This window comes from Engystomops pustulosus, chromosome 3, assembly GCF_040894005.1.
Source record: "Engystomops pustulosus chromosome 3, aEngPut4.maternal, whole genome shotgun sequence".
Classification (NCBI taxonomy): domain Eukaryota; kingdom Metazoa; phylum Chordata; class Amphibia; order Anura; family Leptodactylidae; genus Engystomops; species Engystomops pustulosus.
Genome location: NC_092413.1, coordinates 71,619,924 through 71,634,926, shown reverse-complemented (window position 1 = coordinate 71,634,926; position 15,003 = coordinate 71,619,924). Strand labels below are relative to the sequence as shown.

The window sequence follows — 15,003 nt, the reverse complement described above, 5'->3', positions numbered from 1 at the left end:
GCTTGGGCGTGCGGGTGGGTTGCACTATATTTGCGTTTCCGCTCCAGCGTCTGGGGTATGGAGAGCTGAACGCTGGTGGATGCTGTGGAGGATCGTGGAGGCGACGATGGGGTTTTTGTGGCAGGGTCCTGGGCAGGGGGCTGACTATCAGCTGACACAGGGGAAGGAGCAGTGGTGTGCACGGCCGGAGGTGAACGCGCTTGTTGCCACTGAGTGGGGTGTTTAGCATTCATATGCCTGCGCATACTGGTGGTAGTTAAGCTAGTAGTGGTGGAACCCCTGCTGATCCTGGTTTGGCAAATGTGGCACACCACAGTCCGTCGGTCATCCGGTGTTTCCTTAAAGAACCTCCAGACTTCTGAAAATCTAGCCCTCGCCGCAGGAGCCCTCGCCACGGGAGCTTCACTAGTTGACACATTTGGCGCTGATGCACCAGCTCTGGCCCTGCCTCTCCGTCTGGCCCCACCACTGCCTCTTCCAACCTGTTCTGGTCGAGGACTCTCCTCCGTCTCAGAAGCACTGTGTTCACCCGGCCTCTCAACCCAGCTTGGGTCTGTCACCTCATCATCCTCCGATCCCTCAGTCTGCTCCCCCCTCGGACTTCCTGCCCTGACAACAACTTCCCCACTGTCTGACAACCGTGTCTCCTCATCGTCGGACACCTCTTTACACACTTCTTCCAGTACGTCAACAAGGTCATCATCACCCACAGACTGCGACTGGTGGAAAACCTGGGCATCGGAAAATTGCTCATCAGCAACCGGACAAGTGGTTTGTGACTGTGGGAAGGGTCCAGAAAACAGTTCCTCAGAGTATGCCGGTTCAAATGGCAAATTTTGCTGGGAGGGGGCAGACTGGGGGGGAGGAGGCTGAGGTGCAGGAGCTGGAGGAGTGCCGATTTCGGTGACATGGGTGGACTGCGTGGAAGACTGACTGGTGGACAAATTGCTCGAAGCATTGTCGGCAATCCACGACATCACCTGTTCGCACTGTTCTGGCCTCAACAGTGCTCTACCACGAGTCCCAGTAACTTCAGACATGAACCTAGGGAGTGTAGCTCTGCGGCGTTCCCCTGCTCCCTCATCAGCAGGTGGTGTCTCACCCCGCCCAGGACCAGGGCCTCTGACCCCTGCAGTAGTTGGACGCCCACGTCCCCGCCCTCGTCCTCTACCCCTAGCCCTCGGGTTAAACATTTTGAAAATGAGAGTTATAACTTTAATTTTTTTTTTACCTTTTTTTTTTTTTTTTTTTTGTGTGTGTTTTTTAGTTTTTAAAACCAAACGATGCTATCCTATTGCTATGGCTATTTTCTAGCCAAGTATGAAAGCACACTGCTATGCCAGATGAGATGACGCTGAGTTATGAAAAAAATAAACGTAAAATAAAAAAGGAAATGGCAGACTGTGCCTAATTGAAATCCAACCCCGGGCCCTAATAAATTTTCCCACTTCGGTCTTTGCGATGGATATGTGCGTCACTAAGCGCAAAACACAGTGGTCGCAAGTCTCACTCCAAATTGCTCACAATTTGCTAGTAGATGCACTGCAACAACTACAGCCACCAGCAGATCAACCAGAAATCAAATATATATAACGCTACTGTAGGCGTAAGTAAGCCGTTTGGATTCTCCTATGGCTATTTTCTAGCCAAGTATTAAAGCACACTACTATGCCAGATGAGATGACGCTGAGTTATGAAAAAAATAAACGTAAAATAAAAAAGGAAATGGCAGACTGTGCCTAATTGAAATCCAACCCCGGGCCCTAATAAATTTTCCCACTTCGGTCTTTGCGATGGATATGTGCGTCACTAAGCGCAAAACACAGTGGTCGCAAGTCTCACTCCAAATTGCTCACAATTTGCTAGTAGATGCACTGCAACAACTACAGCCACCAGCAGATCAACCAGAAATCAAATATATATAACGCTACTGTAGGCGTAAGTAAGCCGTTTGGATTCTCCTATGGCTATTTTCTAGCCAAGTATTAAAGCACACTACTATGCCAGATGAGATGACGCTGAGTTATGAAAAAAATAAACGTAAAATAAAAAAGGAAATGGCAGACTGTGCCTAATTGAAATCCAACCCCGGGCCCTAATAAATTTTCCCACTTCGGTCTTTGCGATGGATATGTGCGTCACTAAGCGCAAAACACAGTGGTCGCAAGTCTCACTCCAAATTGCTCACAATTTGCTAGTAGATGCACTGCAACAACTACAGCCACCAGCAGATCAACCAGAAATCAAATATATATAACGCTACTGTAGGCGTAAGTAAGCCGTTTGGATTCTCCTATGGCTATTTTCTAGCCAAGTATTAAAGCACACTACTATGCCAGATGAGATGACGCTGAGTTATGAAAAAAATAAACATAAAATAAAAAAGGAAATGGCAGACTGTGCCTAATTGAAATCCAACCCCGGGCCCTAATAAATTTTCCCACTTCGGTCTTTGCGATGGATATGTGCGTCACTAAGCGCAAAACACAGTGGTCGCAAGTCTCACTCCAAATTGCTCACAATTTGCTAGTAGATGCACTGCAACAACTACAGCCACCAGCAGATCAACCAGAAATCAAATATATATAACGCTACTGTAGGCGTAAGTAAGCCGTTTGGATTCTCCTATGGCTATTTTCTAGCCAAGTATTAAAGCACACTACTATGCCAGATGAGATGACGCTGAGTTATGAAAAAAATAAACGTAAAATAAAAAAGGAAATGGCAGACTGTGCCTAATTGAAATCCAACCCCGGGCCCTAATAAATTTTCCCACTTCGGTCTTTGCGATGGATATGTGCGTCACTAAGCGCAAAACACAGTGGTCGCAAGTCTCACTCCAAATTGCTCACAATTTGCTAGTAGATGCACTGCAACAACTACAGCCACCAGCAGATCAACCAGAAATCAAATATATATAACGCTACTGTAGGCGTAAGTAAGCCGTTTGGATTCTCCTATGGCTATTTTCTAGCCAAGTATTAAAGCACACTACTATGCCAGATGAGATGACGCTGAGTTATGAAAAAAATAAACGTAAAATAAAAAAGGAAATGGCAGACTGTGCCTAATTGAAATCCAACCCCGGGCCCTAATAAATTTTCCCACTTCGGTCTTTGCGATGGATATGTGCGTCACTAAGCGCAAAACACAGTGGTCGCAAGTCTCACTCCAAATTGCTCACAATTTGCTAGTAGATGCACTGCAACAACTACAGCCACCAGCAGATCAACCAGAAATCAAATATATATAACGCTACTGTAGGCGTAAGTAAGCCGTTTGGATTCTCCTATGGCTATTTTCTAGCCAAGTATTAAAGCACACTACTATGCCAGATGAGATGACGCTGAGTTATGAAAAAAATAAACGTAAAATAAAAAAGGAAATGGCAGACTGTGCCTAATTGAAATCCAACCCCGGGCCCTAATAAATTTTCCCACTTCGGTCTTTGCGATGGATATGTGCGTCACTAAGCGCAAAACACAGTGGTCGCAAGTCTCACTCCAAATTGCTCACAATTTGCTAGTAGATGCACTGCAACAACTACAGCCACCAGCAGATCAACCAGAAATCAAATATATATAACGCTACTGTAGGCGTAAGTAAGCCGTTTGGATTCTCCTATGGCTATTTTCTAGCCAAGTATTAAAGCACACTACTATGCCAGATGAGATGACGCTGAGTTATGAAAAAAATAAACGTAAAATAAAAAAGGAAATGGCAGACTGTGCCTAATTGAAATCCAACCCCGGGCCCTAATAAATTTTCCCACTTCGGTCTTTGCGATGGATATGTGCGTCACTAAGCGCAAAACACAGTGGTCGCAAGTCTCACTCCAAATTGCTCACAATTTGCTAGTAGATGCACTGCAACAACTACAGCCACCAGCAGATCAACCAGAAATCAAATATATATAACGCTACTGTAGGCGTAAGTAAGCCGTTTGGATTCTCCTATGGCTATTTTCTAGCCAAGTATTAAAGCACACTACTATGCCAGATGAGATGACGCTGAGTTATGAAAAAAATAAACGTAAAATAAAAAAGGAAATGGCAGACTGTGCCTAATTGAAATCCAACCCCGGGCCCTAATAAATTTTCCCACTTCGGTCTTTGCGATGGATATGTGCGTCACTAAGCGCAAAACACAGTGGTCGCAAGTCTCACTCCAAATTGCTCACAATTTGCTAGTAGATGCACTGCAACAACTACAGCCACCAGCAGATCAACCAGAAATCAAATATATATAACGCTACTGTAGGCGTAAGTAAGCCGTTTGGATTCTCCTATGGCTATTTTCTAGCCAAGTATTAAAGCACACTACTATGCCAGATGAGATGACGCTGAGTTATGAAAAAAATAAACGTAAAATAAAAAAGGAAATGGCAGACTGTGCCTAATTGAAATCCAACCCCGGGCCCTAATAAATTTTCCCACTTCGGTCTTTGCGATGGATATGTGCGTCACTAAGCGCAAAACACAGTGGTCGCAAGTCTCACTCCAAATTGCTCACAATTTGCTAGTAGATGCACTGCAACAACTACAGCCACCAGCAGATCAACCAGAAATCAAATATATATAACGCTACTGTAGGCGTAAGTAAGCCGTTTGGATTCTCCTATGGCTATTTTCTAGCCAAGTATTAAAGCACATTACTATGCCAGATGAGATGACGCTGAGTTATGAAAAAAATAAACGTAAAATAAAAAAGGAAATGGCAGACTGTGCCTAATTGAAATCCAACCCCGGGCCCTAATAAATTTTCCCACTTCGGTCTTTGTGATGGATATGTGCGTCACTAAGCGCAAAACACAGTGGTCGCAAGTCTCACTCCAAATTGCTCACAATTTGCTAGTAGATGCACTGCAACAACTACAGCCACCAGCAGATCAACCAGAAATCAAATATATATAACGCTACTGTAGGCGTAAGTAAGCCGTTTGGATTCTCCTATGGCTATTTTCTAGCCAAGTATTAAAGCACACTACTATGCCAGATGAGATGACGCTGAGTTATGAAAAAAATAAACGTAAAATAAAAAAGGAAATGGCAGACTGTGCCTAATTGAAATCCAACCCCGGATAAATTTTCCCACTTTGGTGTTTGAGGTGAATATGTGTGTCACTAAGAGCTAAACACAACGGTAGCAAGTCCCCCTGCTAATTCCTCACAATATGGTACTAGCTGCACTACTAGTGCCAGCAAGCCCAGCCACAAGCAAATAAAAAAAAAAAGGATAACGTTAGTGTAGCCCTAAGAAGGGCTGTTGTAGAATCACTCCTGCCTAACAGTAAGCTAATAGAACACCCTAACGCTTTCCCTGACCAGCAGCAGCTCTCTCCCTAGCGGCATCCAGACAGAGAATGATCCGAGCAGCGCGGGCAGCGGCTAGTCTATCCCAGGGTCACCTGATCTGGCCAGCCAACCACTGCTATCGACGTGTAAGGGTACCACGTCATGTTGGGTGGAGTGCAGAGTCTCCTGGCTTGTGATTGGCTCTGTTTCTGGCCGCCAAAAAGCAAAACGGCGGGAGCTGCCATTTTCTCGAGCGGGCGAAATACTCGTCCGAGCAACGAGCAGTTACGAGTACGCTAATGCTCGATCGAGCATCAAGCTCGGACGAGTATGTTCGCTCATCTCTATTTATAAACTCTTTCTTTCAAAACATAAAATAAGTTAATAATGGAAACGGTAAAATAGATGCATACAGAACAAAACATTACAATTTTGAAAAGTATATTTATTATTTTACTTATCAATTACAACAGTTTTACTATCAATTATGACAGTTTTACTATATTGAAGTAACTAGGAGAACCCCATAAATGCCTCAATAGTTTTGGTGCAAACCATGCTTAAAAGATGCCTTCAGTGTTTTTGCCTTGAAATAAACATAGATCGTTATATGACACCTGTTAGTAATGCTTGGGGGCACCTCTTACCTAATTTTCTTGCTCTCAAGCATGCCAGTGTAATAAGTATATGTAGTATAGAGGGTTTATTATTTGTTACTTGATTGTGTTAAAAACTGCACATGACACTTATAATGGGCAATGTTCTTTCTGCACACATTACTCACAATTACATATACAATATATGTAAATATATGTAAATGTAAATATATATATATTTAGACAGCATAAAATATATTTGGACTCTAATTTCACTGTAAAGAAAATTATAAAATAAACTGTATTCAAGATAAAGATTTATATTCACTGTTTACCTTCAGGATTATTAGTGAAAAAGATGTTGGTAAATGCATCGAGGAATAAAGACTTACAAGATTTTGTGAAGAATACAAGAGGCATTGCCTTTTACAGTGTTCCCCACCATGGCTCTCGACTGGCAGAATATTCAGTTAACGCAAGACTGCTCCTTTTCCCATCTATTGAAGTTAAGGAGCTTAGCAAAGGTGAGGCACTTGTTACTTCACATATAAGAAATCCTTTCATGTAGCTTTTCACAAGCTGACCATTAAATTTACCGCTACTTTGGCCTGTTTCTCCAGGCTGAACTAATCAAAGGCAAAAGAGTTGTCATGGCACATTGTAGTAACATTAACGTCCTTTATTTCTCATCCATTAAAAACTGTCAGTTGTAGGTTAAAGACCCTGCATGTTTCGGGCTGTATCCTTAAGCTTTAATAAATAAAGGTATGTTCTACCATCTAACAATAAATACACCTGGCTAACCACACACACCATTTACAGTTGTGTGTGGAAAAACAGCTGTGAGTTAAAACCTTCTTAGGACATATGTATCACATTAATACAATGGAAATATTCAGATGTATAATAAATGCATTAAAAATGAATAATTTATATAAGATAGATCATTTTTGAATTCATGCCATTTGGATGTCTGGAGTTTAAAGCCAAAATCAAAAACGTGTCCCTCTTGATTAGGAGCTTTCTCCAATCACCCCCTCGAGGTGGACAGTTAACCCTTTCAATGCCATAGAACTGTAGGGAGGAGAAATCTTTGACATGGATATCCACAAAGTGTTTAGCTGCACTAGAAGCATTAACATCACCATTTTTTATATAAGTTATATGTTGTACAACTCTTGTCTTTCATTTCTGAATTGTACAACCTACATATATACATGTGCAGAGTGTACTGCATGTCGCAAATACAGCCTTGTGTATGCCAGAGTTGATAAACAATTTTATATTCTAAAACCTTTCACAGATAACCATCTATTGCTATTTGATTTTACATTGATAACAAAATATGTTACTGCCTCTTGCCTCATTTTACAACACTTCTGTGTCTGTTCTTTATTATTTCATCAGGTGTGTAACTTGAGGGGGTGCAGACAGTTCCGGCCTAAGAGGCATAGGGGTCCTATAAGGTGTCACTTTCCCATATGAGAAGACTAGTATTATAAACCATACATTATAGTTTTCCCTGGGGCCCATTAGCTTCTATGTATTTCATAGAGAATAGTATCAGTATCTTGGTTAAGAATGGGCACATATTTTTATCTTTTTTATGGCAGTAAACTGAAGGCTGTATGGGATTATAAACGTAGGTGTACTATAAGAATGTTCTTTATATTTATTCCTATGTTCCCCTATTAAAACTTTTTTATATTTATCAATTTTGCTTTCTTTAAGCTGCATTCTAAAAGTGGTTTTGAGTATCTCTTTTCTAATTTACGTCTTATATTAGTGGCTTGTTCTAAAAAGCTCTTCTCATTAGAACATATATGTTTAGCCCCCAAGAAAGGGGATAGCTTTAATATCGTGTGAGAAGGGTGGCAACTAGATGCCGAAAATAAGGAATTTCCTGCCAACCGTTTAGTATACATGGTGGTTGATATCTAGAAAATGTATGTCTAAAGTAGGATATTCCAACGTAAAATGTAAATTAACAGTATTGTCATTAATATATGATGCAAACTCACAAACCTTATGCTTATCTTCTTGCCATACCAACACAATGTCAATAGAAAACAATATTGTGTAGAAAATGAAAACAGATTGGCAAGCTCTTTTGCCAACAAATGCTATTCTATCTTCTACAAGAAGTAATAGACAGTTCAACAATACTGTCATTTTATTGTCACTCTTTTTATTTCTATAAGGGCTGCAGAAAGAAGATACCATTTATTTATTTTTATCAAGTGTGTGTTAAATTATGCTCTTAGAGATAATGTCATGTTTGGCTTAAAGTGTCACTAAACTTTAGACATAGACCTTGCATACATAATAGTGCACATGATAATAGTTAGCTTAGTGATATACATTATTAAATATATATGTTTGTGTCCTTTTTTCCCATGTCTTTTTCTTTATTGAAGTTTTTACAAATCAGTTATCTGTCTCCCTACTCCGCTGACAGCAGAGAGATATAGGAGCCTCAAAATGTTCCTAATGACTTAAATCTTTACAGACAGTACCTCAGAGAGCTGGATCATCAAGGAAATATCCTTTAGGTATGGAAAGAGTTAATGATTAGCCTCCTTAATTGAAGGTGAGGACTTTAGAAGGCTTTCAGATATACTACTCACTACAGGAGAAATAAACAGGAAAATAAGTCACAGAGAAGCTTTTTTTAATTCATTTTGCAAAGTTTGCAATTTAACTGTATAATTTATATGCATACTAGGATATGATACAATTATAATTTGGCGATAGCTAACAAGTATATGTACAATATAAGTATAAAACTCTTTAAAATGTTTGTGATGGGTGGCTCATCACACACATCAGAAATAATTTTATGACTCAAGTCCAATTATGGGTTATACTTACACCAGGGAGTCCACACAATTTATCCTATAATCTCCACACACTTACCAATATGGCATCTTTACGCTTAATCTACCCCAAAGTGCACAAAACTACCTGTAAAAAGGCTGTAAGCACCTCATCCACTCAGATAATTTACACAGAACATTCAATGACTAAATATGCTATGCGAAAACAACCTGGTAACGTAAATCTTTTCCAAAACTTAGATTTGGAAGGCTATAAGGAGAGGCTTATTAAGGTTGACACTTTAATATATGTGAAAGGTACAATACACTCATATAAACATAAACAGATCAAAACAATATAGCCTTACTATGAGATAGTTAGTTGGAAATACTTTGGCTGTGGGAACGCATCAAAGAGAATTTAGGACAGCCTTCCAGTGATGATACTTTGGCTGTGGGAACGCATCAAAGAGAATTTAGGACAGCCTTCCAGTGATGATAGAGTTCCTGAGACTGGCAAAGGAGTTATTCTGGATTCACCAGTTTGTCCAAGTTATGGGACAAATATCATCTTTCTTTGTGTATTTAGGTGGGAAATCCTCCCTCCATACACACACATTGCCCAAGGAACCTCTTGAAGGTATGCATACGAATGCAGCTTTCCTTGTTCTTGAAATGTGAACGTTGGTGCCAGCAGATCTGTTTGAAGTCCCTCTCTCCATCCGATTATCCCCTGTGCAGAAATGGCTCTTAAGACGATATGGAGAGTCTCCTGCCTTTAATGCAATGTTCTGCTGTAATAAATGAAAGCATGTCAAATCCAGTTAATAAAAAATAAACAAAAGAAAAATCTACAACTGGTGTAACATTATCACAATGTGAAAGATATATCAGGAACAAGTGCCATTTTTAAAGGCAGAGCTGAGTGTAATGGCAACAACCGTTTATGTGGGACATTTATTAGGGGTTTGCACCGGAAAACTGGGCACATAGATATGAAAAAATTGTAATTAAAGTAACTTTTATCTTGTATGTATGAGCACCGAACAATGCTACTACTCTTAATTTGTATATATGCTTCTACCTTGGGGAAAATGGGTGGCCCTCTTTTCTACTAGTTTGTGGTCTCTCTTTTTAAGTTTTATCCATTTCAGAATGTTCTTACAAGTTTACAGTTAATTCACTATTTACTTTCTTAAAGATTCCCCAGCACTGAAAGAACTAAATGAAGAATTTATAGAATTTGCCAAAAACAAGGACATTCAAGTTCTCAGCTTTGCGGAAACATTACCAACACGGGTAGGCAGCATGATAAGAATGCATGTGGTACCAGCAGAATCAGCAGGTAAGGACATCTTTAATACAATTTCAATTCATTGATCTATGTTTTTTAATCATATTTTTAATATAGTATCCATCCAACATTTTAACACTTAATTCCTGATGTTTCTTAACCAATTCCTGCTAAGATACTATCAAAAACACCTTTCCTTCCATGTCTGTATTAGTACATGCTTTCCCTAAGTAATGGAAATTCTAAGGCATATTTTCCTAGTGCATTTCTGTTCTTTTGCTAAATTTATGGATGAATTGACAACTGATTTTTTTTTTACTGAACTTGTAGGGCTGTGAGCGAAACAAGAGTATTTGGACAGAATTCCAGTTTTTCACTGGAAAAAAGTTGGCTATTTATAAATTACAGAGAGAAATCTTTTTTGTGCAAATATAAACACAAATTTACTAAAAAAGATATGTCGGGTATTGTCACTTGGTGTGAGATGGGGGGTTGTTTTTGCTTATGTATGTAGCACAAAAAAATATGTCTGGCTTCCGGATCAGTGTAAGCCTGGACCACTACGGACGATGACACAAACCGACACCTGGGACAGGATGGTCTTGCAGCGGCATGGTGCCACCAGGTCGTTCCACAGGTGCGACTTGTCTGCAGTGGCAGCCAAGGTTGAGGTACAGGAACACTAAACAGGCTCGAGGTCAGGGACAGGCAGGTCGTCAGGGGAGGGGACAAGGGTACAAAGTCAGGGTCAGGTTTGGGGTCACAACAGGACATCAGAATACAGAAATTACGCAGGAGAAGCTTTCTCATTGGCAAACACTCAAATATCCAGCAGGGGCTGCTCGGAGAAGCCAGCTTATAAAGAGACCCGGAAGTGGCCAGCGGCGCACTGGCCCATTAAAACTGCAAGTGAGGGCGCACGCTCGCTGGCCAGCCGGGATGGGACGGGAGCAGCAGCGCACTGGTCCTTTAAAACTGCAAGTGCCAAGGCACATGCGCTGGCCACCCGTGACGGGAGCAGGAACGCAGAGAGGTAAGCGAGTCGGGACCGGGGTGCCACCATGGAGAGGGGCACAGGTGTGCCTACCATCTGAGATATGGATTGCAGTGTCACAAGTGACAATGTTGACAAAAAAAAACAGATATACAGGCGGTCCCCTACTTAAGAAGATCTGACTTACAGACAACCCCAAGTTAGAAACAGACCTCTGTATTTTGACAATTTATTGTACATTAGTCTTAGGCTACAATAAACAGCTATAACAGTTATAAAATGTGTCTGCAATTAAGAATTATTGTTAATCCTGTTTCTTATGACAACCCAACATTTTTAAAATCGAATTGTCACAGAGACCAAAAAAGTTCTGGCTGGGATTACAATGATAAAATATACAGTTCCGACTTACATACAAACTCAACAAACCTGCAGAACCTATCTTGTACTTAACCTTGAGACTGCCTGTATTAGGAATTGTAACTTGCGTGTTTAAATAAATAGTCTCTGGGTTTCAGAATTTATTTCCTGAGTTTTTTTCAGAAGTTTCAATCTAAAAGATTCATTGAACTTTTCCTAGTTTTTAAGCATTACAGCCACCAACTTAAAGGTACTATGATATCCCATAGGCCCCTTTCACATGAACGTTTTAACATTGGATTCTGACCCATTGTATTCAATGGGTTCTATCAGACATGCATTTTTTTCACTCACGTGTTTGTGAAAAACTCCCGCACACACAAACGCATTGCATTTTGACATACCCACAAGTGCAATGTGCTTTTCCAATGCCTTAGAAAAGTTAACCACATTCTATTGGAGGCACGTAAAACATTGATCAAACAAACGCAAAAATTGAAACACTGAAAAAACTCTGACTGAAAACTGCTATGAATCTGAAGAAAAATGTCAGTTTTTCACTCATCAAACTCTGAGGAAACTCTGATACAACTCTGCAATGCTCAAGAGGATTGCATTGTACAGCGTATGTCAAGCAATAATTAGCTGTGGTAATGGAGGTGCTTTGTGAATAAGGGGGCTACTCTGGTCTGAGGATCAATTGGACAAAATTGGCATTGTTACCATTATCCAAGAATTATGCCGCCCAGTGGAGGAGTTTAAATATCTGGGCATGCGTATTACTAGATCCGTGTTATATTATATCAAGGTGAGTAGAAACTAGGACCTAGACATAGGAGAATTACCAGATGATTAATGGGAGGAGATCTTGGAGTCTCTGAGTAAAGTATCATTGAATGTAGCGCAGAGACGGACCCAGTTGTTTTTGTTGCATAGGGCATATAGCACCCCTGTGGTGATGTGTAAGATGGGTTTGAGGGAGGATACATGTTGCCCAAGGTGTCTAGCTGAAGGGACAGATATAGTGCATATGTTTTGGGCATGTCTGGCGTTGATAGAGCTGTGGAACATTATCTTGGAGGGGACACAGCAAGCATGTGGAAGAAGGTACTCTGGTCAAATAAGGCCAACACTTCCATATTTGTCATAAATGGCAAAGACTACGTGTGAAGGCAAACCAATATTGCACATCACTCTAAGCTGGCTGTGAAGCATTATGGTAGAAGCATCAAGCTTTAAGGATGCTTGCTTTGCTGCAGCAGGGGCTTGGAAATTGCTCAGAGTTGACAGTGAGATGGATGGAGCTAAACACAGAGTGATACTGGAAGAAAACCTGTTTGAGACTTCAAAAGGTTCGAAACTAAGGTGTACATTCATCTTCCAGTAGGACAATTACCCTAAAAATAGAGCCAAAGCTTGAATGGAATTGTTTAAATCAAAGCATATTTATGTGTTGAAAAGGCCCAGTCAAATTCCCGACCTAAATTCCATTGAGAATATTTGGCTTGACCTGAAAATTTGCTCACAAACTTTCACCAACCAATATGACTGAGCTAAATAAGAAAAATTCCAGTTTGTAGGAGTGTGTCTTGACAATGACACACTCCAACAGACCTACAGATAAGGTGGTAAAAACAAAGTTTTGATGCATTTCATTATTCTCTATTAGTATTCCATGCTTTTAATAGTGACTTGTTAAATTGCTGTTAAAATTGAGATGTTAAAATGAAGCACAGAGAGCATCCCAAAATGCCCAAGAGTTCTTTACTTGTCATCCGGTTATGCATTCTATGTAGTGATAAAGTATTTGAATGTGTTTGGTTTCCACAATTGTCAATTCACAATTTTTTCTGTGAATTTATTCCCGTACAGATTTGGGTATTGGTGAAATAATTCCTGTGGAAGTCAACCATCTAAACATCTGCAAGCCAAAGAGTAAGGATTCATTCATCTACCAACGTACTTTGCAGTTCATCATTGATGCTTTGAACAGTGACCCTAGAAAACAGTGACTTACAAAAAATGACTTGTGATACTTTTACCTCACACCCTGGTTAATAAATTGGAAGTGACTGCTAACTGTAAAATATATGTATTCATTACTGTACAGTATAAATAAAACAAATGTCACACTATTAGTATTTTAGTGTAATCATTTACCTGAAAAGTGTTGTATTTATATGCTGCATTAGTTCCCATAGAAATTATAGTTTGATACTTCTCAATAAATCAGCATGGATAGGAATAGCAGATTTTAGCATGTTGACTATGTACTGTCCTAACATAGCCATAAATAACCTGTCACCAGGGACATCCCCACAAACCACACACAGTACCTTTTAAATGTCTTTATACATGTTCCACATATTATTTATTCCGTGGGATTAGAGCCACCATTCTTCTCAAACAGACATTTATAGCCCTACAGGCATACATTACAGTGTATGTACAGTGATTCCTATACCATGGAAGGACCAGACACATTGCGGAAGTTAACGACCAATGTCCTTTTTAAATGTAGACACCAAAATATTCTGTAAGTTATTGCCATTATAGCTCCAACCATTCATACCGCCCCTGATACATCAGGAATTTTGTTCCAGGGAGGGAAGACCAGGACAATATGATCAAGACAATCTTGCTGATCTCGAGGGCTAGGACCTCCAGGAACCCTCATGTGTTTATTATCTATGGATGCTGAAAAAGCTTTTGATCACGTACACTGGGGATTCCTAGATGCCAATCTTTGGCTCTTTCATGGTTTGGGAGAACTAATGATCCGAAAAAGACATCTTGCCAATGCTCTTATATCTATTTCAAACCTTGCGTAAGGACATACCATGCGCCTTTTTCAAATTACTTCTTAAGTTGGTGCGCCACTTTGGGGGTTTATTCCTAGTATTTGAAGAAGCCTACTCATGAGACCTATGGATGCGGGTGGAGAGGGGACTTTGCATTCTATCATAGAGCAGCCTTAGACACTTGTGTGTTGGAAGTTTCCATTCAAACTCCAATTGGTCTCTGTCCTGGGCCCTTTTACTCCTATCTTGGGCAATCCACATTTTACACTAGGAGTTCAAGCCTGCTCTCTGCAGGATTAAGACGTTAACATACTCCCTAGTGTGTGAGAAGACAAACCGCCCAAGGGACCTGCCTTTAGGAATTGGGGTTGGTGTCAGAATATGTGACATAAATGAGGAAAAAACAGTTGGTGCTATCGCCCTTAAACTGTTTTCTTAGGTAAGGTGTGGTGTCATGTCCTGTAATCCACTCCTGAAATATGTCTGAAGACACATCACCTAGGTGGCATAATCATAGACGTATAACATATGACATATAGTACGGTATACCTGCCGTTTTGTGGTCTTACCCTTAGCGTATGATGTCTAGGTGTCACTGCTTAGACACCCCCAGCCCCCTAGAGACCCGCAGTTTACAGAGTCCACACAAGTACGGAGCTCAGATTTGAGGCATAACCCTGCGGTCAGGATTTTACAGAGATACAGAGATATCGATGGTCCAACACAGCCTTAGGTTACATTCACACTGCCGTTGCCCGCCGTACCGTAGCACGGCGGGCAACGGCAGCGTGCGGGGAGAGGAGGAGGGGGAGAGCACTGTTCACCCCCGCCCCTCTCCACAGAGATGT

The 15,003-nt window shown here is 40.7% G+C and overlaps 1 protein-coding gene across 5 annotated transcripts in view; it reads left to right on the top strand.

Moving 5' to 3' along the window:
* Positions 1-13,489, top strand: part of SERAC1 (serine active site containing 1) — a 117,684-nt gene extending 104,195 nt beyond the window's left edge. For all 5 annotated transcript variants that reach the window (XM_072141048.1, XM_072141042.1, XM_072141043.1 and 2 more), the window contains 3 exons: positions 6,232-6,414; positions 9,908-10,051; positions 13,227-13,489. In XM_072141048.1, coding sequence (XP_071997149.1) covers positions 6,232-6,414; positions 9,908-10,051; positions 13,227-13,366 — 467 coding nt within the window. In that variant the 3' untranslated portion in view covers positions 13,367-13,489. The remainder of the gene's footprint in view (positions 1-6,231; positions 6,415-9,907; positions 10,052-13,226) is intronic.
* Positions 13,490-15,003: the final 1,514 nt, after the last annotated feature.